General features: G+C 44.3%; 2 protein-coding genes across 3 annotated transcripts in view; one reads left to right on the top strand and one right to left on the bottom strand.

The window, feature by feature from the left end:
* Positions 1–1,648, top strand: part of LOC8041015 (leucine zipper putative tumor suppressor 2) — a 31,598-nt gene extending 29,950 nt beyond the window's left edge. Inside the window, exon 4 of the mRNA XM_029978928.4 lies at positions 391–1,648. Within this exon, the coding sequence (XP_029834788.2) occupies positions 391–645 (255 nt within the window). The 3' untranslated portion in view covers positions 646–1,648. The remainder of the gene's footprint in view (positions 1–390) is intronic.
* Positions 1,649–5,082: 3,434 nt separating this feature from the next.
* The window catches only part of LOC8038527 (huntingtin), a 209,288-nt gene continuing 199,678 nt past the window's right edge, over positions 5,083–14,692 (bottom strand). For both annotated transcript variants that reach the window (XM_040504714.1, XM_029978929.3), the window contains exons 53-57: positions 12,751–12,913; positions 10,104–10,264; positions 6,901–6,988; positions 6,697–6,817; positions 5,083–5,382 (exon numbers count right to left, since the gene is read on the bottom strand). In XM_040504714.1, coding sequence (XP_040360648.1) covers positions 6,710–6,817; positions 6,901–6,988; positions 10,104–10,264; positions 12,751–12,913 — 520 coding nt within the window. In that variant the 3' untranslated portion in view covers positions 5,083–5,382; positions 6,697–6,709. The remainder of the gene's footprint in view (positions 5,383–6,696; positions 6,818–6,900; positions 6,989–10,103; positions 10,265–12,750; positions 12,914–14,692) is intronic.

Below are 14,692 nucleotides of genomic sequence, written 5' to 3'. Positions count from 1 at the left end.
ACGCAGAAGGGGGAAAGCAAAGATGCACTGCATTTTATTTGGACAGGCCAACACGTCTTTACACAGTGTTTGCAGTAGAATGAATATGTTTGTATGCCAAAAGTGCTTTTTTTCTGCTCCAAAAGGTGCTCCAAATTGAGTCAAAGCAATCACATCACTGCAAGAGATCACTGGTAAGAAAAACCAGTGTCAAGCGACAGACCCTTTTCAACGTCGAGCAACGCAGGCAGCCGGCATGTTTTGGGCCTCGCTTCCTGCGTGGGATTTGAATTAGAGTTGACCCAAAATATGGCAGCCTTGGATAATGGACGCAGCAGCTCCCAAAGACTGAGCAGACATAGCAGGGCCAGTGTTTGCCAGCGGTGGGGTGAAGCGGCGCCTTCCTCGCAGGAGGAGGAGGAGAGCTGGTGGCTGCCCTCACAGCTGGACAGCGAGGTGGCCAAGCTCACAACCCTCATGACAGGCCACGAGGTGCCCCAGCTACGGCTCGAGCTGCGCCGCTGCCGGCGCCACCTGCAGCTGGCCCTGCAGAGCTTCCGGGAAGAGCGCCAGGCACGCCAGGGCAGCCACGGGCAGAGCCGGGACCTGCTGCGGGCCCTCTCCCGGGTCCAGCTGTTGGATGGCTGGTCCGAGTCGAGCTGTTGAGTCTGTGATAACGGCCAGTGCCTTGCCCAGACTGGAAGCGGGGAACACGCGCAACCGCCCCGTTTCTTTTTCCGGGCACACTTTGCCAAAAGCTTTGTTTTTCACTTCCCCTCTGTGCAATTCATGGACAGTGCATTTTGTCCAGCTGTGCTGCTGGTCGAGCGGGCTGTGTCGCCTCGACATGTTCCGTTTTGCTGTGTTTAGCCAAAGGTCCGGTCTGCTGTCGTCAAAGTATATCTCTCCCCATATGGCATTGTTTCCGCGTTGACATTAAAGAAAAAGAATGTTAAACGAATATGCTGACCATAGAAGTTCTATGGACATTGCTCCGACGTGTCTCTATTTTGTGGGCATTTGTGCGAACAGTTGTCGTAGTTCCTGTGTGCTTGCTTGGCTGCATTCTTGTTTGGTTTACCCAGCGTTCCGTCGCTTTGTGTTTGGGCAGATCTGGGGCCCATGTGCTACTCACTGCCATTCTACCAATGCCATTGGAAACGTGCGTTGGCAATGTGCGCGGCAAACGCAGTGTCTCCAGCGTGTAAATAAGTGGCTCCCCGTGTGCCAACAAATCTGAGACTTCTTTGTCCGTGTACTGCCATCGCGACTTTTGATCACAATTAGTGTCATCTGAAAACATACTGTAGCCACATTTTATAAACCTACATAAAAGAGGAGAGCCAAGCGACTTAAACGATGAGAGGAAAGATGAATGTACCAATGAATCTACCAACAGCATGATCCAAAAGAACAGTGCTTTCCCGCTGTTTTTGGTTATTGTTACTCGAGTTATCTCAATACTCTTTATTTTTATTTTGTCATCCCATCCAACTAGGCTCCAAAGTTTACAAACACCATTAGTGTGGTGCTTTCAGAGAAACTGTTTCATTGCCACCACCCTACAACAAAGCTGCAGAACCATTTTCGGTGCATTTACTGTAGGGAAAAGTTATGTATGTCTTGTTTGAGGAAAGTACCTGCTTAATAAAGTTGCATATCATGTTCAGCCTTCAATGACTCACTAAGAACTGCACTGCACTGCTACTAATGTGCATCTGGGCCCGTTTGCTCGAAGCGCTAACCGCGGCTAAAGTTAGCCGCAGTACCTAGGAGAGGGATTTTGAGATCACGTGACTGGGCTTGGAGGGATGCGGGGAAACATGGCGGTGCCCCAGTGAGTGAGCGCCGCTCGCTTTGGAATTAATATGTCGTCGTGGTTGCAATATCGGGCGCGTTAGTCAGCAACGAATAATGTAGAAGGCTTTCGCTTTGCCTTACCTCACTTAAACCGCAAAGCATGGGCAATGACATCGCCGCATTTTTTAGATAGTGTTTCGATTCTGGGAATTCCTAAGCCTAAAAGAATGCGATAATTGTCGGCATGGCAACGTCTTTGGAAAGCGGATTGTTGATAGCACACAAAAGTAGACAGCGTCCCGACAGACTTTTTTCTAAATTATCCAAGCATCGCGAGGAGAACGCTGGAAGTGTAATTCTACGGTTCACGCGCGCTGGCCTTCCTCTTATAAAAGATTTGAAGTAAAAAAACATAATAAAGCTTTAACGAACGCGCGTGCAAGGCAAAATTTGTTTTATACTTTTTGCTTTAGAACGGTTACTATTGCAGACGCCAGCACGTGCGACGCGTGCAACTACAGTCGTAGCATGCCTCGGTGCTAGGATAATTTGGAAAAAAGATCTGTTGGGATGCCGTCTGCTTTTGTGTGCTATCAACAATCCGCTTTCCAAAGACGTTGCTATGCCGACAATTATCGCGTTCATTTAGGCTTAGGAGTGCCCAGAATCGAAATACTATCTAAAAAATGCGGCGATGTCATTGCCCATGCTTTGCGGTTTAAGTGAGGTAAGGCAAAGCGAAAGCCTCCTGCTCCATTCGTTGCTGACTAACGCGCCCGATATTGCAACCACAACGACATATTAGTTCCAAAGCGTGCGGCGCTCACTCACTGGGGCACCACCATGTTTCCCCGCATCCCTACCGAGCCAGTCACGTGATCTCAAAATCCCTCTCCTAGGTACTGCGGTTAGTGCTTCGAGCCGCGGGCCGCGGTTAGTGCTTCGAGCAAACGGGCCCTGGTGTTGCTGTTTTTCATCATTTCGTTAGTTTTGTCTTAAGGGGGGACACTGGCAAGAGATTTAATTTCTGAACTACTCAAGTGAGCGGAATTAAATTTAAAGGGGAGATTTAACATCACATGCATGTGTATTGTGCAAACTTCCAGCTCTCTAGGGCAATTTTACATACCTGCATAAAAAGATATCACTCTTTGTTAAAGGCCCATTCACACTCTTGTGACCTCTTAAAACTGGGTTCCTTAAAGCATCTTACAACCAGAGAACACACTGGCGCCCTCTATTGGGTAGCAGTGTAAACTTGGTGGTCCAGCATATTTTCTGTTTCTCTCGCGCATTATCCTTTCTTTCTTGGCTCGAAAAGCTTTTGTCAACGTTATGAACAAGCTTTTCTTATAGGTATTACGCACATTTGACCTCGGAAATCCTGCGAAACCTTTGCTTTTGTGAAATGCAGTTCCAGGGTCACCGCCTAAATGGCACCAGAATGTCAGTGTGTTCCCTCGTCCTAAGAAGTTTTAACAGATCTCGTCTCTCTCGGTCATACTCGGTTGCAGGAGTGTGAATGGGATTAAAAAAATCTATTATAAGCAAATGAAGCTATAAGCATCATTTTGACTGCTTGAATATAAAGTGGTACATGGCGAGACCTCTGGCTATCTTGTTTTTGTAACTCAAATGTAAATATTTCAGGAAGAGTTGTTACATCAAAATATGAGATGCACATCTGTCCTAAGTCAATTTTTGAAAATGTAGTTTTTTCTCAATGAGGTTTTCAACTTAAAATAAAGTAGATAGCCCGATTCCCCAATAAATTTCACTTATAAAAATATCTTGATTGTGGTATCAGAAGACTTTTAAACAAAAGATTCCTTCAGATGAAATCTGCAGCAAAAAGTGGAAATGAGAAAAATGCATTCAAACATTGAACTCCTTCACTTTTTTACTGCCTTACAATGTGTTGAAAATATTTTATATCAACGTAACTATTCGGCGCATGGTTATCAAATTTAGTGTAAGGGTGTACAATTAGTTTCTAAAACCAAAAACCTCAAATTTGAAAACTGAATTTTTTCAAAAAAATTAGAAATTTAGGCTAATGTCTCCAAGGATAGTGAACCGAAATTTGAATTAAAAAAAAAAAAAACAATGCAGATTTAGGCGGGACGCTACAATCCCTACTACACTACTCGTAAGGCGATATCTCGAATGGACGGCCGTATTTTTAGAAAAAGAGGTCGAGATTAAACCAGGCTGACGAGGCGCGTGATGTAGAGATGTCTCGTTTCCTCCTCTCTTCGCTTCACTCCCTCAAGGCGGCGAGGCGGAGAAGACGTGAGGGCCGTTCCCTCTCCTTCTCGGAAAAACATGACGTGAACATTTCTGTCAAATGCGCCTTCTTTTTTTATTTTAAATATGGTCATCCATTCCGAGATATCGCTGTATGAGTGATGTTTTGGAGTTTGTAGCATCCTGTTGCATGCTTTTGCCATGTGTTTTGTGGAATCCAGATTTCGGTTCAGCATCCCTCCAAGATGTTAGAATTTGTTCAATAGTCCTTCCTAATCAGTCCCGTTCGGCATTCTACTTGTAAAAATCTGCTCTGTTGGTGGGGTATGGGACAAGCTCTGGTGCACTATCAGAGTTCTCTGACCACATACACAGTGCTGAGGAGATGTGAGAGGATGAGTTGATAAAGCACCCCCAGTTATATTAAAAATCAATCTACAAGCCATCCCATTTTGTTCTTACTGCCCAATAGTTTGTATCCAGTAGCCCCAACGAATAAAAATGGATCAAATTTGGGAGTCTCAACCTAATGAGCGTAAATTTTCGTTGGATGTGTGTTTTGTTGTCAACTCTAGCTTCCTAAAATTTAAAAGTGCAACTATCTCTGGCGGTCGGCCATTTGGATACAAGAAGGGGGTTTGTTTTAACCTTCAAATGGGATAGAGTCATGCTTTCAAATTCTACAACGTTAAAACTGACTGCCCCAAATAACTTTTGAGGAAAACTTAAAAAATTAGTTCCTGGCTGAAGCAGTATAGAAAATGCCTAAGGCACACCATGCATGTCATTGTCACATACATACAGCATGTCCCCCAAAAATGTGTCTTCGTTCAACGGCTTGGTGGCGTTCCTTCAGCCGTGCAATAAAGGCGTACGAAAAGGACACAAATAATTGTGCTCGCTGTCCGACCATGTACTGTAGCAGGCATGTGAAGTGGTTTGGCTTCGGCTACGAAAATAATTAATGTGTCGGCCCATCTTGGAGAGCGCCGGGTAAATGAGGAGCTGGCATAATTAATGTACCAGCCCGTTGTGGAGAGCAAAGACAGGACATCCTTCCAACACTTCCTTGCTTCAATTTATTCAAACGGGCTGTACAAGTTGATTGGTTTGGCTTGCGCCGATGCAATACTCGATTCCTGCATCCACAGATGCCAAGTGGGCGACCAACCTGACTAGCATGCTTCGCATCCCCTCAGGAGTGCTGCCAAACGTGAGCCAAGAAGAGAAAGTGCTGCTCCAGCGCTGGCATTGGAGAGCACTCTGGAATGTCGGGAGGCTTCAAGCCGTGGTTTCAGCTTCAAAAGGCTTATGTACAGCGTCCGCAGAGGCCACCATTATGAGATGCAATTGCTCCTGAAAGTAAAGTTATGCACTTCACAACCTAGTCACGCTCACCCATTCCACACAAAGTTCTGCACAACACGGGGAAATTAGCTATAATTAGGGTTCCATGTTTTCGGATAAATTGGGAAAACTTTTTGCCACTTAGTATTTATCTGCTGAACTTGGATTTCCGGAGTCACGACGGCCAAAAAGAAAGCCGCAATGATTCACATACACCAGGTCAGGGAGCAGGGTCTCCCAAGGAGAGGGTCACTCTGGTTCTCGGACAATTGACAAAATCATCTCTCTAGAGGGTGGTCACTGGACTTCCTACAGGGAGGACAGCTAGTGTTCTTGTACCGCGAGTATGGCGCCCTATATATGATTCCCTAGATTTTGTGGAAAGGGGGAAGCTCAAGTTCCTATTCACTTCTCACTGCTCTCCCTTTCGTGGTGAAAATGAGAAGCACTCTAGTGAAGGTTCCCGGTTCCCTTGCACTGCAGCCGTGGCACAACTGCTCGTAACTATAGCTTGCAAACGGCAATTTCTGAATGCAAACAGTGCTATTCAGTACAGAGTTGGAAAGCCTTTGACCAACAAGGGACAGTCAGTGTTTCTACCAAATTGCGTTTCTCAAATTCCTCGACATCCAGGTTTACCCTCAATATTTCTATTAAATTCACTGACCCTTACAAAAGAAGAAAATGCAAAGGATGGGGTTGCAGCTGCTGTTCGGGCTGTCCCCATTTATTCCGGTGAATTAGTGGCTCACGCTGCTTAACGATGCCTCGGGCAATGGTTACTCGGTGTAAAGGCCATCTACGCCACCGATTGCCATACCCTCCCGCTTCGTAGCACGTCACTGCGCCGCCCAGATCACCCATTCTCCCTGACAAATCAACTTTTGCAGATTTCCCTCCAAACTTTTTCACATCTCGCGCTCTGCTTGCACTGACCTGCAGCGGGGTCGTTGCGCGTGCAGAAAGACTATGAATTTATGGGTAAGGAAAGTGCTACACAGTCATATTTTATTTCATTTATAATTTTCGTAGATTGGAAATACAATAAAACTAACCTCAGAATTTCAAATAATCTGGAATTTAACAGAAATAAAGTCCAAGAAGCACCGATTTTACAGTAAAAAAAACACGGAAAAACGCCCTCCAATTTTCACAAAAATAAACTTTGAAAACATGGGATACTAGCTATGCTTTCTCACTAGATTTCGCTATTGTGTAGAGGCTGACAGACACACACAATCTGGCAGATTGGTGGCCCCAGAAGCAGAAATGGCATTTAAAGTGCAATACTGAGAACATGCAGCCATTCAAAGGAGAGCGCACCATCGCTGGGCTCCTAGGACGGCTGGGGCAGCCGCTTGAGCAGCTCGGCGTACGGAGTGTCTGGGTGGGCCACGCTCCTCACCACGCTGTGGAACTGCGCCCTGTGCTGGTCCCTGGCCAGCTGCAACAAGGAGCCACACGTTAAGCCCCGCCCTCACGGGCCCGCTTTCACAGGTTCCGCTTTCACGGGTCCCGCTCACCCACCTGCCGCTCAAAGTCCAGGGCCGAGATGTAGAAGAGCTCCCGATCGTGCTCCTCGAGCAGGCCCATCCGGCCCCGGATCAGCGGGAACCTGCCACGGGGGGTCAAGGCCAATGCCGCCACTCGGGGCTCAAAGGACGCTCCCAAAACTCACAAAACAAACACCCTCCCCCCAAAAGAAAAACACTAGCCCAATGCAAATTCAGTAGCAAGACTCACTTTGAGTGAAGAGGTTCTGAAACATGCTTCTCTTTCGGCACGTTGATTCGAAATAGAAGCACAAGAGACTCGCGGCACTTGAAATAGTCTTGCAACATAAATATTGTGCTGAAATGTTTTTTTTTTTTTTTTTTGGGGGGGGGGGGGGGGGGGGATTTAGTGTTTTCACGAGGCACTGCAAGTTTTCTCAAGTGTATAGTGCCCCTTTAAAAAAAAAAAAAAAAACTGCTACTAAAGGTGTTTTTTCTAAATTTAAGGGAGAACACTACTTAAAAGGGTCAACTTTTGAACCTTCGGCTTAATATAAAAGGAATTTACAGGATAGACTGGCATTTGCAAGGTAGAATGTGGTGTAAAGTTTCATCTGCATACATAAATTGTGAAAGAAATTATAGTTGTTTTTATCGGGAACACACTGACATTGTTTTGGGAAATCTATCGTTAAAAAACTAATGTAATACCCAACATTTTTCTTCATTAGATACGCAGCAGAATGCCTGAAGAGTGGAACTGTGAAAACAAAATTTCCAAAAAGTAGTTTATTTTAAGCTAACGTCGCACTGAAAAATCCAATATACCTTTTGCCTATTATGTCACCGACAAAATCTTAACACATCAAAATCATTTTTTTTTTTTATTATCCAGAACGATTGAAAACGATGCCGGGACATTACCCTCAAAATTCTAAACTTGGGAATTCAGTATTTCTGAATTAAAAAACAATTTCCAAATGCCGAATTTGAAGTTCCTGCGGGATGCGCGCCAGTGCAGTGAGTCAAAGTTTGCGGTCTCTTGCGACTCGACTTTCTTTCGGACCTCCGCTCCACGCTAGGAAGCAAAGCACCGTTGCCACCATGACCCGAGGCAAGGAGGAGGTGAGCAGGCGGGATTGAAGGGCGTCGGTGCGGGAAAAAAAATGTTTCTTCCCCGACTCGCCAATAAGCCTCTGCTCGAATGCCGCCAAGTTTTCAAAGGGAGGATACAAATCCAGGAAGCGACATCACACCGAAATTTGATTTTTGGTATTTCAAAAAGAGGGGCCGTAGTGCTTCCGCAATTGCATTAAAAAACATGTTTTACGATTGCCGTTATTAAATGTTATAGAAATGTCGCCTACAAAGCTTCTAAATTTCCTGATTTTTGACGTCACTGATGAAAAGAAGCAAGGAGGTGAGCGCGGGAGATATAAACGGCAAAAATAAAAAGGCGCGCAAAAAAAATTTTTTTTTGCGACATTTTTTTTTTTTTTGTGTCTATGACTACAACTTCTATTGTTTTAGACAATTAAAAAGAATACGACCTTTGGGGTGTCAGTGCCCCTTTAATATCTTTTATAAAAGACATCTGCAAAGTAAAAAAAAATACAATGCCACAGTCGCAACGCCCATTAAAATCCAGTTGGGAAACCAATGAGTGAGCCTTTCTTCTAGTCCCGTTACCAAACGATAGTTTGGGAACGGAGGAAAAGGCATTCAAAGTGCTCGAACCTCTACCTTTTCTTTAGCATTGGTGGACTGAAAATAATTTATAAAAACATAACTATGCAGTGTAAACAAATGCAACTTTCTGGAAATACTCTCTTGATGTTGGTGGATATAAATATGGAAGTTTTCAAAATCTACTTTTTTTGCAAATTTTTTTTTTCTGGATATTAGTTTACATTTCAATTACAAATATGCCCTCGGTTTTTACATAGGCTGATTAGTTTGGCTACCACTGAAGATTTTGTTTGCAAAGGTTATGGGTGTAATTAATATTTAAATCAGGAAACAGACACATCTCAGTTAACTATAGTTAGAAGACGGGTTAAGAAGCCAGTAAATGCTCTGCCTCAAGCACAAGCTTTCTGCCTTTGATATTTCGTCGCAAGCGCAGCCAAAGCCAGATAAAAGACAATGAGCACATACTCGAGGCAAAGCATCTACCTATAAAGTATCAAGAAAAAATCTGGATGACCTATAGGTTTTTTGTAACACTTAAATTTTCAATTTCAGTACTAGTTTTTAAGGAAAATGTTGGAGGTAGTATTTAGAGAAATTTTTATGCTGTATTTCACATATTTACACCTCTTACTGAACACCTCAGTTATATCTCTACCTGAAAAAGAAAAAAAATAACCAAGATTGCTTGCATACCATTGGAGATATGGCTTTCATAAAGTAGATATATGGATTTATGCCTAGATATAGATATAATTATCTCAGTGCCCATCAACAGCTGAGTGGCCTGGACAGCAGTGTGCAGTCTTTTAAAACACAAAAACAAGTAAAATCATAGGAGAGAACAGCAAAGTGTGTAAAAAAGCTTCTTCTGAAATAACGAAAAAGGAAATCGGTGCACAAAAGAACCTTTGATTCTTGATGAGCAATATAAAAAGTGCCTAAACATCTTCAGAAACATGTTTTAATTTTTTTTTTTTTTTTCACATTTATTTTAAAGCAGCGAATAATTGGAAGCCGAACTTGAAGTATAAAGGTTAGAAGCCTTGGCACCCAACTAGTATTTCTGTAAGTGACGGCAGAACCAAGAATTCAGATGGTCCTTTTGTGATGTAGTGGCCCGTCAGGTGCAACCAGCCAATTGGATTCTGCTGCAACAATAAATTCCCTTTTCTTCACTTATCAAATATTTGGGGTCAAACGGCAGTGATATTTGAATTCAGCAGGCACAAATACGTCAAAATCCACCTTCAACTCAATCTTTTTCAAAACCTCTTCAGCTTCCCTTTAAAGCTGCTTGCCATAGGTTGTGCTAATACCGGATTGTTTCTAAACGAATCATTTGAGCAAAAACTGATTGATTGCATTATTTTTTCTTCTCTGCATCGTAGCAGGCACTTTCTCTTTTCGCGTCCCGATGTCTTGCATGTTAGGACTTTGTATAACACGTGCACCAGTATTTGCATTGTATAGATATCAAACCTCCGCACAATTTCCTAGACTCGGCACCGTGGGTGAGTCTACGTTCAAAAGCACCAGAAAGGATACAATGCACGAAGCCAGACTGTGGCGGTGACCGCCACAAAGCAGCAGCTGAGACTCCAGATGGCCATGGCCAGTGGTGACCGCTGAGTGAAGTTGGAGAGCGACAGCAGCACCCAGTCGTGCATGAGTTCCTCGTGGTTTCCCTCGTGAAGGCCCTCGCACACCTGTGCACAAATGGTTTGGCTGGCAGCCCTCCGACCAAACTGCCACCAGGCGACCCCTAACTGTCGCCCAGAGCACCCGTTTGCCTAGAGCCATTCACGAGAGGGTTTGAAGGAGATATATGGAAATTGCGAGTGTTCCATGGTTACTCGATAGATGGTGCTAGTGTGTTCCTTCTTCGTAAGTTATCAAAAGGATGTTATTGGCTGCACAATGTACTCGGTCACAACCAAACACAAGAGTGTGAACTGGGCATTTATTTTTTCTAGAAAGTATGTCCTACAAAAAGAAACAGCTTTCTTAATTAGATGACGAAAAAAGGCCTCGACAAGACAGAAAAGTTGGTTAAAATATAATGTAACACGCAGTGGCGTAGCCAGGAATTTTTTATTTTTCCGGGGGGGGGGCACTGACGCCCCTCCAAGCCCCTTCCCTGTCTATGCCACTGGTAACATGACAAACGAAGCAATGACCACTATTTATTCGAATATAGCTCATTTTCTTTTCCAGGCACTGTGATTCAAAATCAAGGGTCGAACTATAATCGTAAGAAGAGAAGGCTGACCTGCAATAGTGAGCAAAATATCCAACACCATCAAGCTAACCTATTCGCGACTCCAGCAAACTAATAGGAACGCGCTGCGCTGGTCAGGCAAAATGGTGGACGAAAGGAGGTCGTTTTTGTCATTCAGCACGCGGACCACCATAAATTTCTTTCACTGCAGCGTAAAGTCGGTGTTACACATGAAAGCAAAGCGATTTTTTGACGGTCAAAACCTTCTAGTCAGTGTGTATGAATGACGTGCTGGAAGCATACAAATAATTACTGGAAACAATGTTTGTTTCTATGCTTCCTACAGGAACCAAGCAGCAATAGCAGAAGACAGAGTAGAAACGACCCCATCTCCTGAGCTTCTCGGAGTTGCCGTTATGCGGCGTCGGGTTCGCTGGAGTTGCCAATACTCATTGTCAACTCAAGAAAAAAAAAAAGCAAGTTTTATGCATTGTTCATACGCTGCACAAAGTAGTTTTTACAAGGTCTGGTTGTCGGAGGAAGAAGCAACAGTTTTGGGGTTTGGAACATGCACATAGTGATGAGATAACATATAAGTAATCTAAAATGCACCTACTACATCTATCTTGATCCTCCTTATAAAAGGCAAAATTAGTAATGCTTCGCGAGGAGCTGGACTTTTTTACTATGGTTCTTGAGAGGAAAACAAATATAGATGCTCTCACAAGTCAGTCCTTTCTGCACCGATGCAAAACATAGAGGTTGGACTTGCGCACCGCACGCTGGTGCAAATCGGTGAAGCTTGATGAAAAAAATCGGGCGATTCTGAAGGCATCATTCGTAATTTTGGAATGTTAAAAAAAAAAAAAAAAAACATTTGGAAGAGTGTGCCGCGAACCCAATCAAACAGCCAACACTATTTGAGAGTTATTCCAAGTTTCGAATATTTGCACACCTTTATAGTTTAGCTATTAACCATTAGGAGTCATATGATTTTTGGCCTTCTCAACCCTTGGGTCAGAACTACATTACAAAACGAAACAATCACTTTGTGATTACAAAATAAAATTCATCACCAAAGCGTACATGAAAAACAGCTAAAAGTGCTGGATCTTAAACCATATATACAACGAGGAGTTTCAGAATCTTGGTCTTCACTTGTGCAGACCAAGAATGGTGCAATGTGACATCACATGAAGTGCTAACATGATTGGGGTCGCATCACATGGGCATACATACATTGTGGTGTCATGGACGTCAGACACCACGTTACATATGACACTGCGTCACTTGACGTTATACGAGTGTCAAGTGATGTCACATGCGTGACGTCACACTTTGACGTGAATTCATACTTATATGACATATGACACAACTGACGTTATGTCCCGTGAGTATGACATCACGTCATTCATGACGTCACATGATTTGACCCTGACGTCACATCATGTGACACAGTGTCACATGATGTGACGTCATGTGACGCGGATTCGCATGGCGTGACACTGCATTCATTGTATGCCAATTCAGATTTTCCCACTAAATTCAGTGGGAAACAGTTCCTGCTAAATTTAGCTATAGAGGTGCTTACTGATGGATGCACATTAACTTATAGCTTGGTGGGTTTGAAAATGCTATCACACTTAAAAGTTGAGTGCACCTGACCTCCACTCAATAAGACCTTTTGCTAAATCACCCAAGTACCAAAAAAATGCTGCAAGTGGTTACCTATGCTGCACGTGCCGGCATCTGAAGCAGTAAATGTTTTAAAGCAAAAATTTAGATAAAGTAGCACTTTGCATTCCTCATATCTTACTTTGGTTATTAGATTCTTTTATACAAAAAAGGCGCATACATACAACAATTCTGATTGGGTAATTGGGCACTGCCATAGGCTCTTCCAGATTCCAGAGAAGCCGGATGGTCTCGCGGCACTCCTACTCGGGCCCAGCGAAGTTTAGCGCTTATGCTTACCTTGAACAGCACCGCGGCGAGGAATTGGGGGTGGGGCTGCTGGTTCGACAGGAACTCCCCAATCACCTTGTTCAAAATGTCCTGGGCAGGGAAGAACTCGCCCAGGAAACCCGGCAGGATCTGGCTGATGAGGTCCGCCTCAAACGGGTAGCCCCTCTTGATCCTGCATGTGGGCCCATCCACAGGGCGGCAGGGGAGCCTCCAGTCATCCCATCTTCAACAACACTATGGCATCTCTTCGAGCACACAGCCAAGGCGGGAGCATACTCATCCCAAAGAGATACCCCATGCTCATATCAGTGACTACAGTTGGGTCAAAGCTAGAACTCTAATAGTGTGACGGATAAGGAGTAAAACAAGTGAACAGAAACGCTGACATTTGAGAAATTTTAAAAGTGATATGACAGGTCCTTGGACTCTAAACGACGCTTGTTCAGGGTGACTACGGGTTATACTCAAAGCTGTGTAACCATCGAATTGGTCGAAATTACCAATCAGTATGGAGCTGAAGGACCTACGTTCCCATGATTCCTCCAGTGCGGGCCGGGGCGCTTGGCAGATTGAGCAAAGGGTCCATAAATGGCAGCACTGAACTTTTTTCAAATTTTGCTCCCATTCTGTCTGTGGCTAGAAACTTGATTTCAAAGGCAACAAATGTAATTCTGAAGACAACAATTAAGCAATAGACTACTTCCATAAAGCCCTGCATGCAACACGGCGCGCGTTGCACTCTGGGAACTAGTTGGCCAGGGAGGAGGGTGGCATGGTTTCGGTTTCGATCGACACGTCGACAAGAGATTGTTTTCTGGTCCCGAGAGCGTCATTTGTGGTCTCTAAACTAACCTAAATGGTCATACCTCGAAGCTTTAGCACAATCCCGAGACGTATAGCTTGTCTTAACACATGCTTGTTGTATTTTTGTACTTGAGCCTTCCTGTTAGCGTTCCAATCGAGGTATGTGGATGAGCCAGTGCTGCGAGTCTCGACGCTGCGAAGCTCGGGTGCTCGGGGATCTTGCTTGTGTACGAATCAACAAGCTGTAGCAACCAATAAGTATGCATATATCGAGCTCGCGCCTTTACATTAGTGTTGTTTATCAGGAAGTTTGCTTCGTGCGTCCAGAGACGAAATATTACTTTTTGCCCCCACCCGCTTGCATTCCACTAATATTCAACATCGCGTATGCGCATAAAGTTATCCTGCAATCATATAGGCAAATTCGCGCATACAGACCGTTTTAAGAATGCAAAGTCGAGCACTTGTGTGAAGAATGTCGCACCGTTCGCCGGAAGTGCGTCCGGCGCACGGTGCGACATTCTTCACACAAGTGCTCGAACGAATTCAAAGCGCATTTCACGGTTGCTAATGGCCATAATATTTGTTATGTGTTTGCTTTCTTCCTGCCTGAGTATGCCGAGATAAGTTCAGACACACCGTTCCCGGCACAGATCTCGGGCGTCAGTAAAAACTCGTCCAAAAAGGCTTAGCGAGGAGTAGGGGACACTTTTTAGGGCCTCCGTCGTAGCTAGCCGATCTCAGCGTTTGCGAAAAGTTAATCTTCTATTAGCATAAAATTTGAGTGGGAGCTATATGATGACACGAGGAAGACATCATAGTAACTTTTGTGCAGTAGAGAGGTCGAATTTATTGCGTTTCCTTAAAAGTTCATGCGTAAACGCTGGCCTCAACTTTGATACCCTGTGAGGATGCGGCTTACTTTTCGCCCAATGAAGTAACAAGAAGCGGACGTTTGGCAAACAAAGTGCGTGTAAGGCTCCAGACGAACAAATTTTAGTTGTAGTTCACTAGTACTAGACGGGATTACTGACATTGAGCTCAAAGATACACTTGTGGGGTGAGGTGACTAAGCCACGACTTACTACGTTCGCCTACGCACGCACAATATCCGGTGTTTCGGGAACCAAGGAAAGTGCCCCGGTCT

Source organism: Ixodes scapularis, unplaced genomic scaffold (genome assembly GCF_016920785.2).
Source record: "Ixodes scapularis isolate PalLabHiFi unplaced genomic scaffold, ASM1692078v2 PGA_scaffold9__187_contigs__length_104089568, whole genome shotgun sequence".
Taxonomy (NCBI): Eukaryota; Metazoa; Arthropoda; class Arachnida; order Ixodida; family Ixodidae; genus Ixodes; species Ixodes scapularis.
The sequence above is the reverse complement of the archived record's forward strand: the minus strand, read 5'-3'. Positions and strand labels throughout refer to the sequence as shown.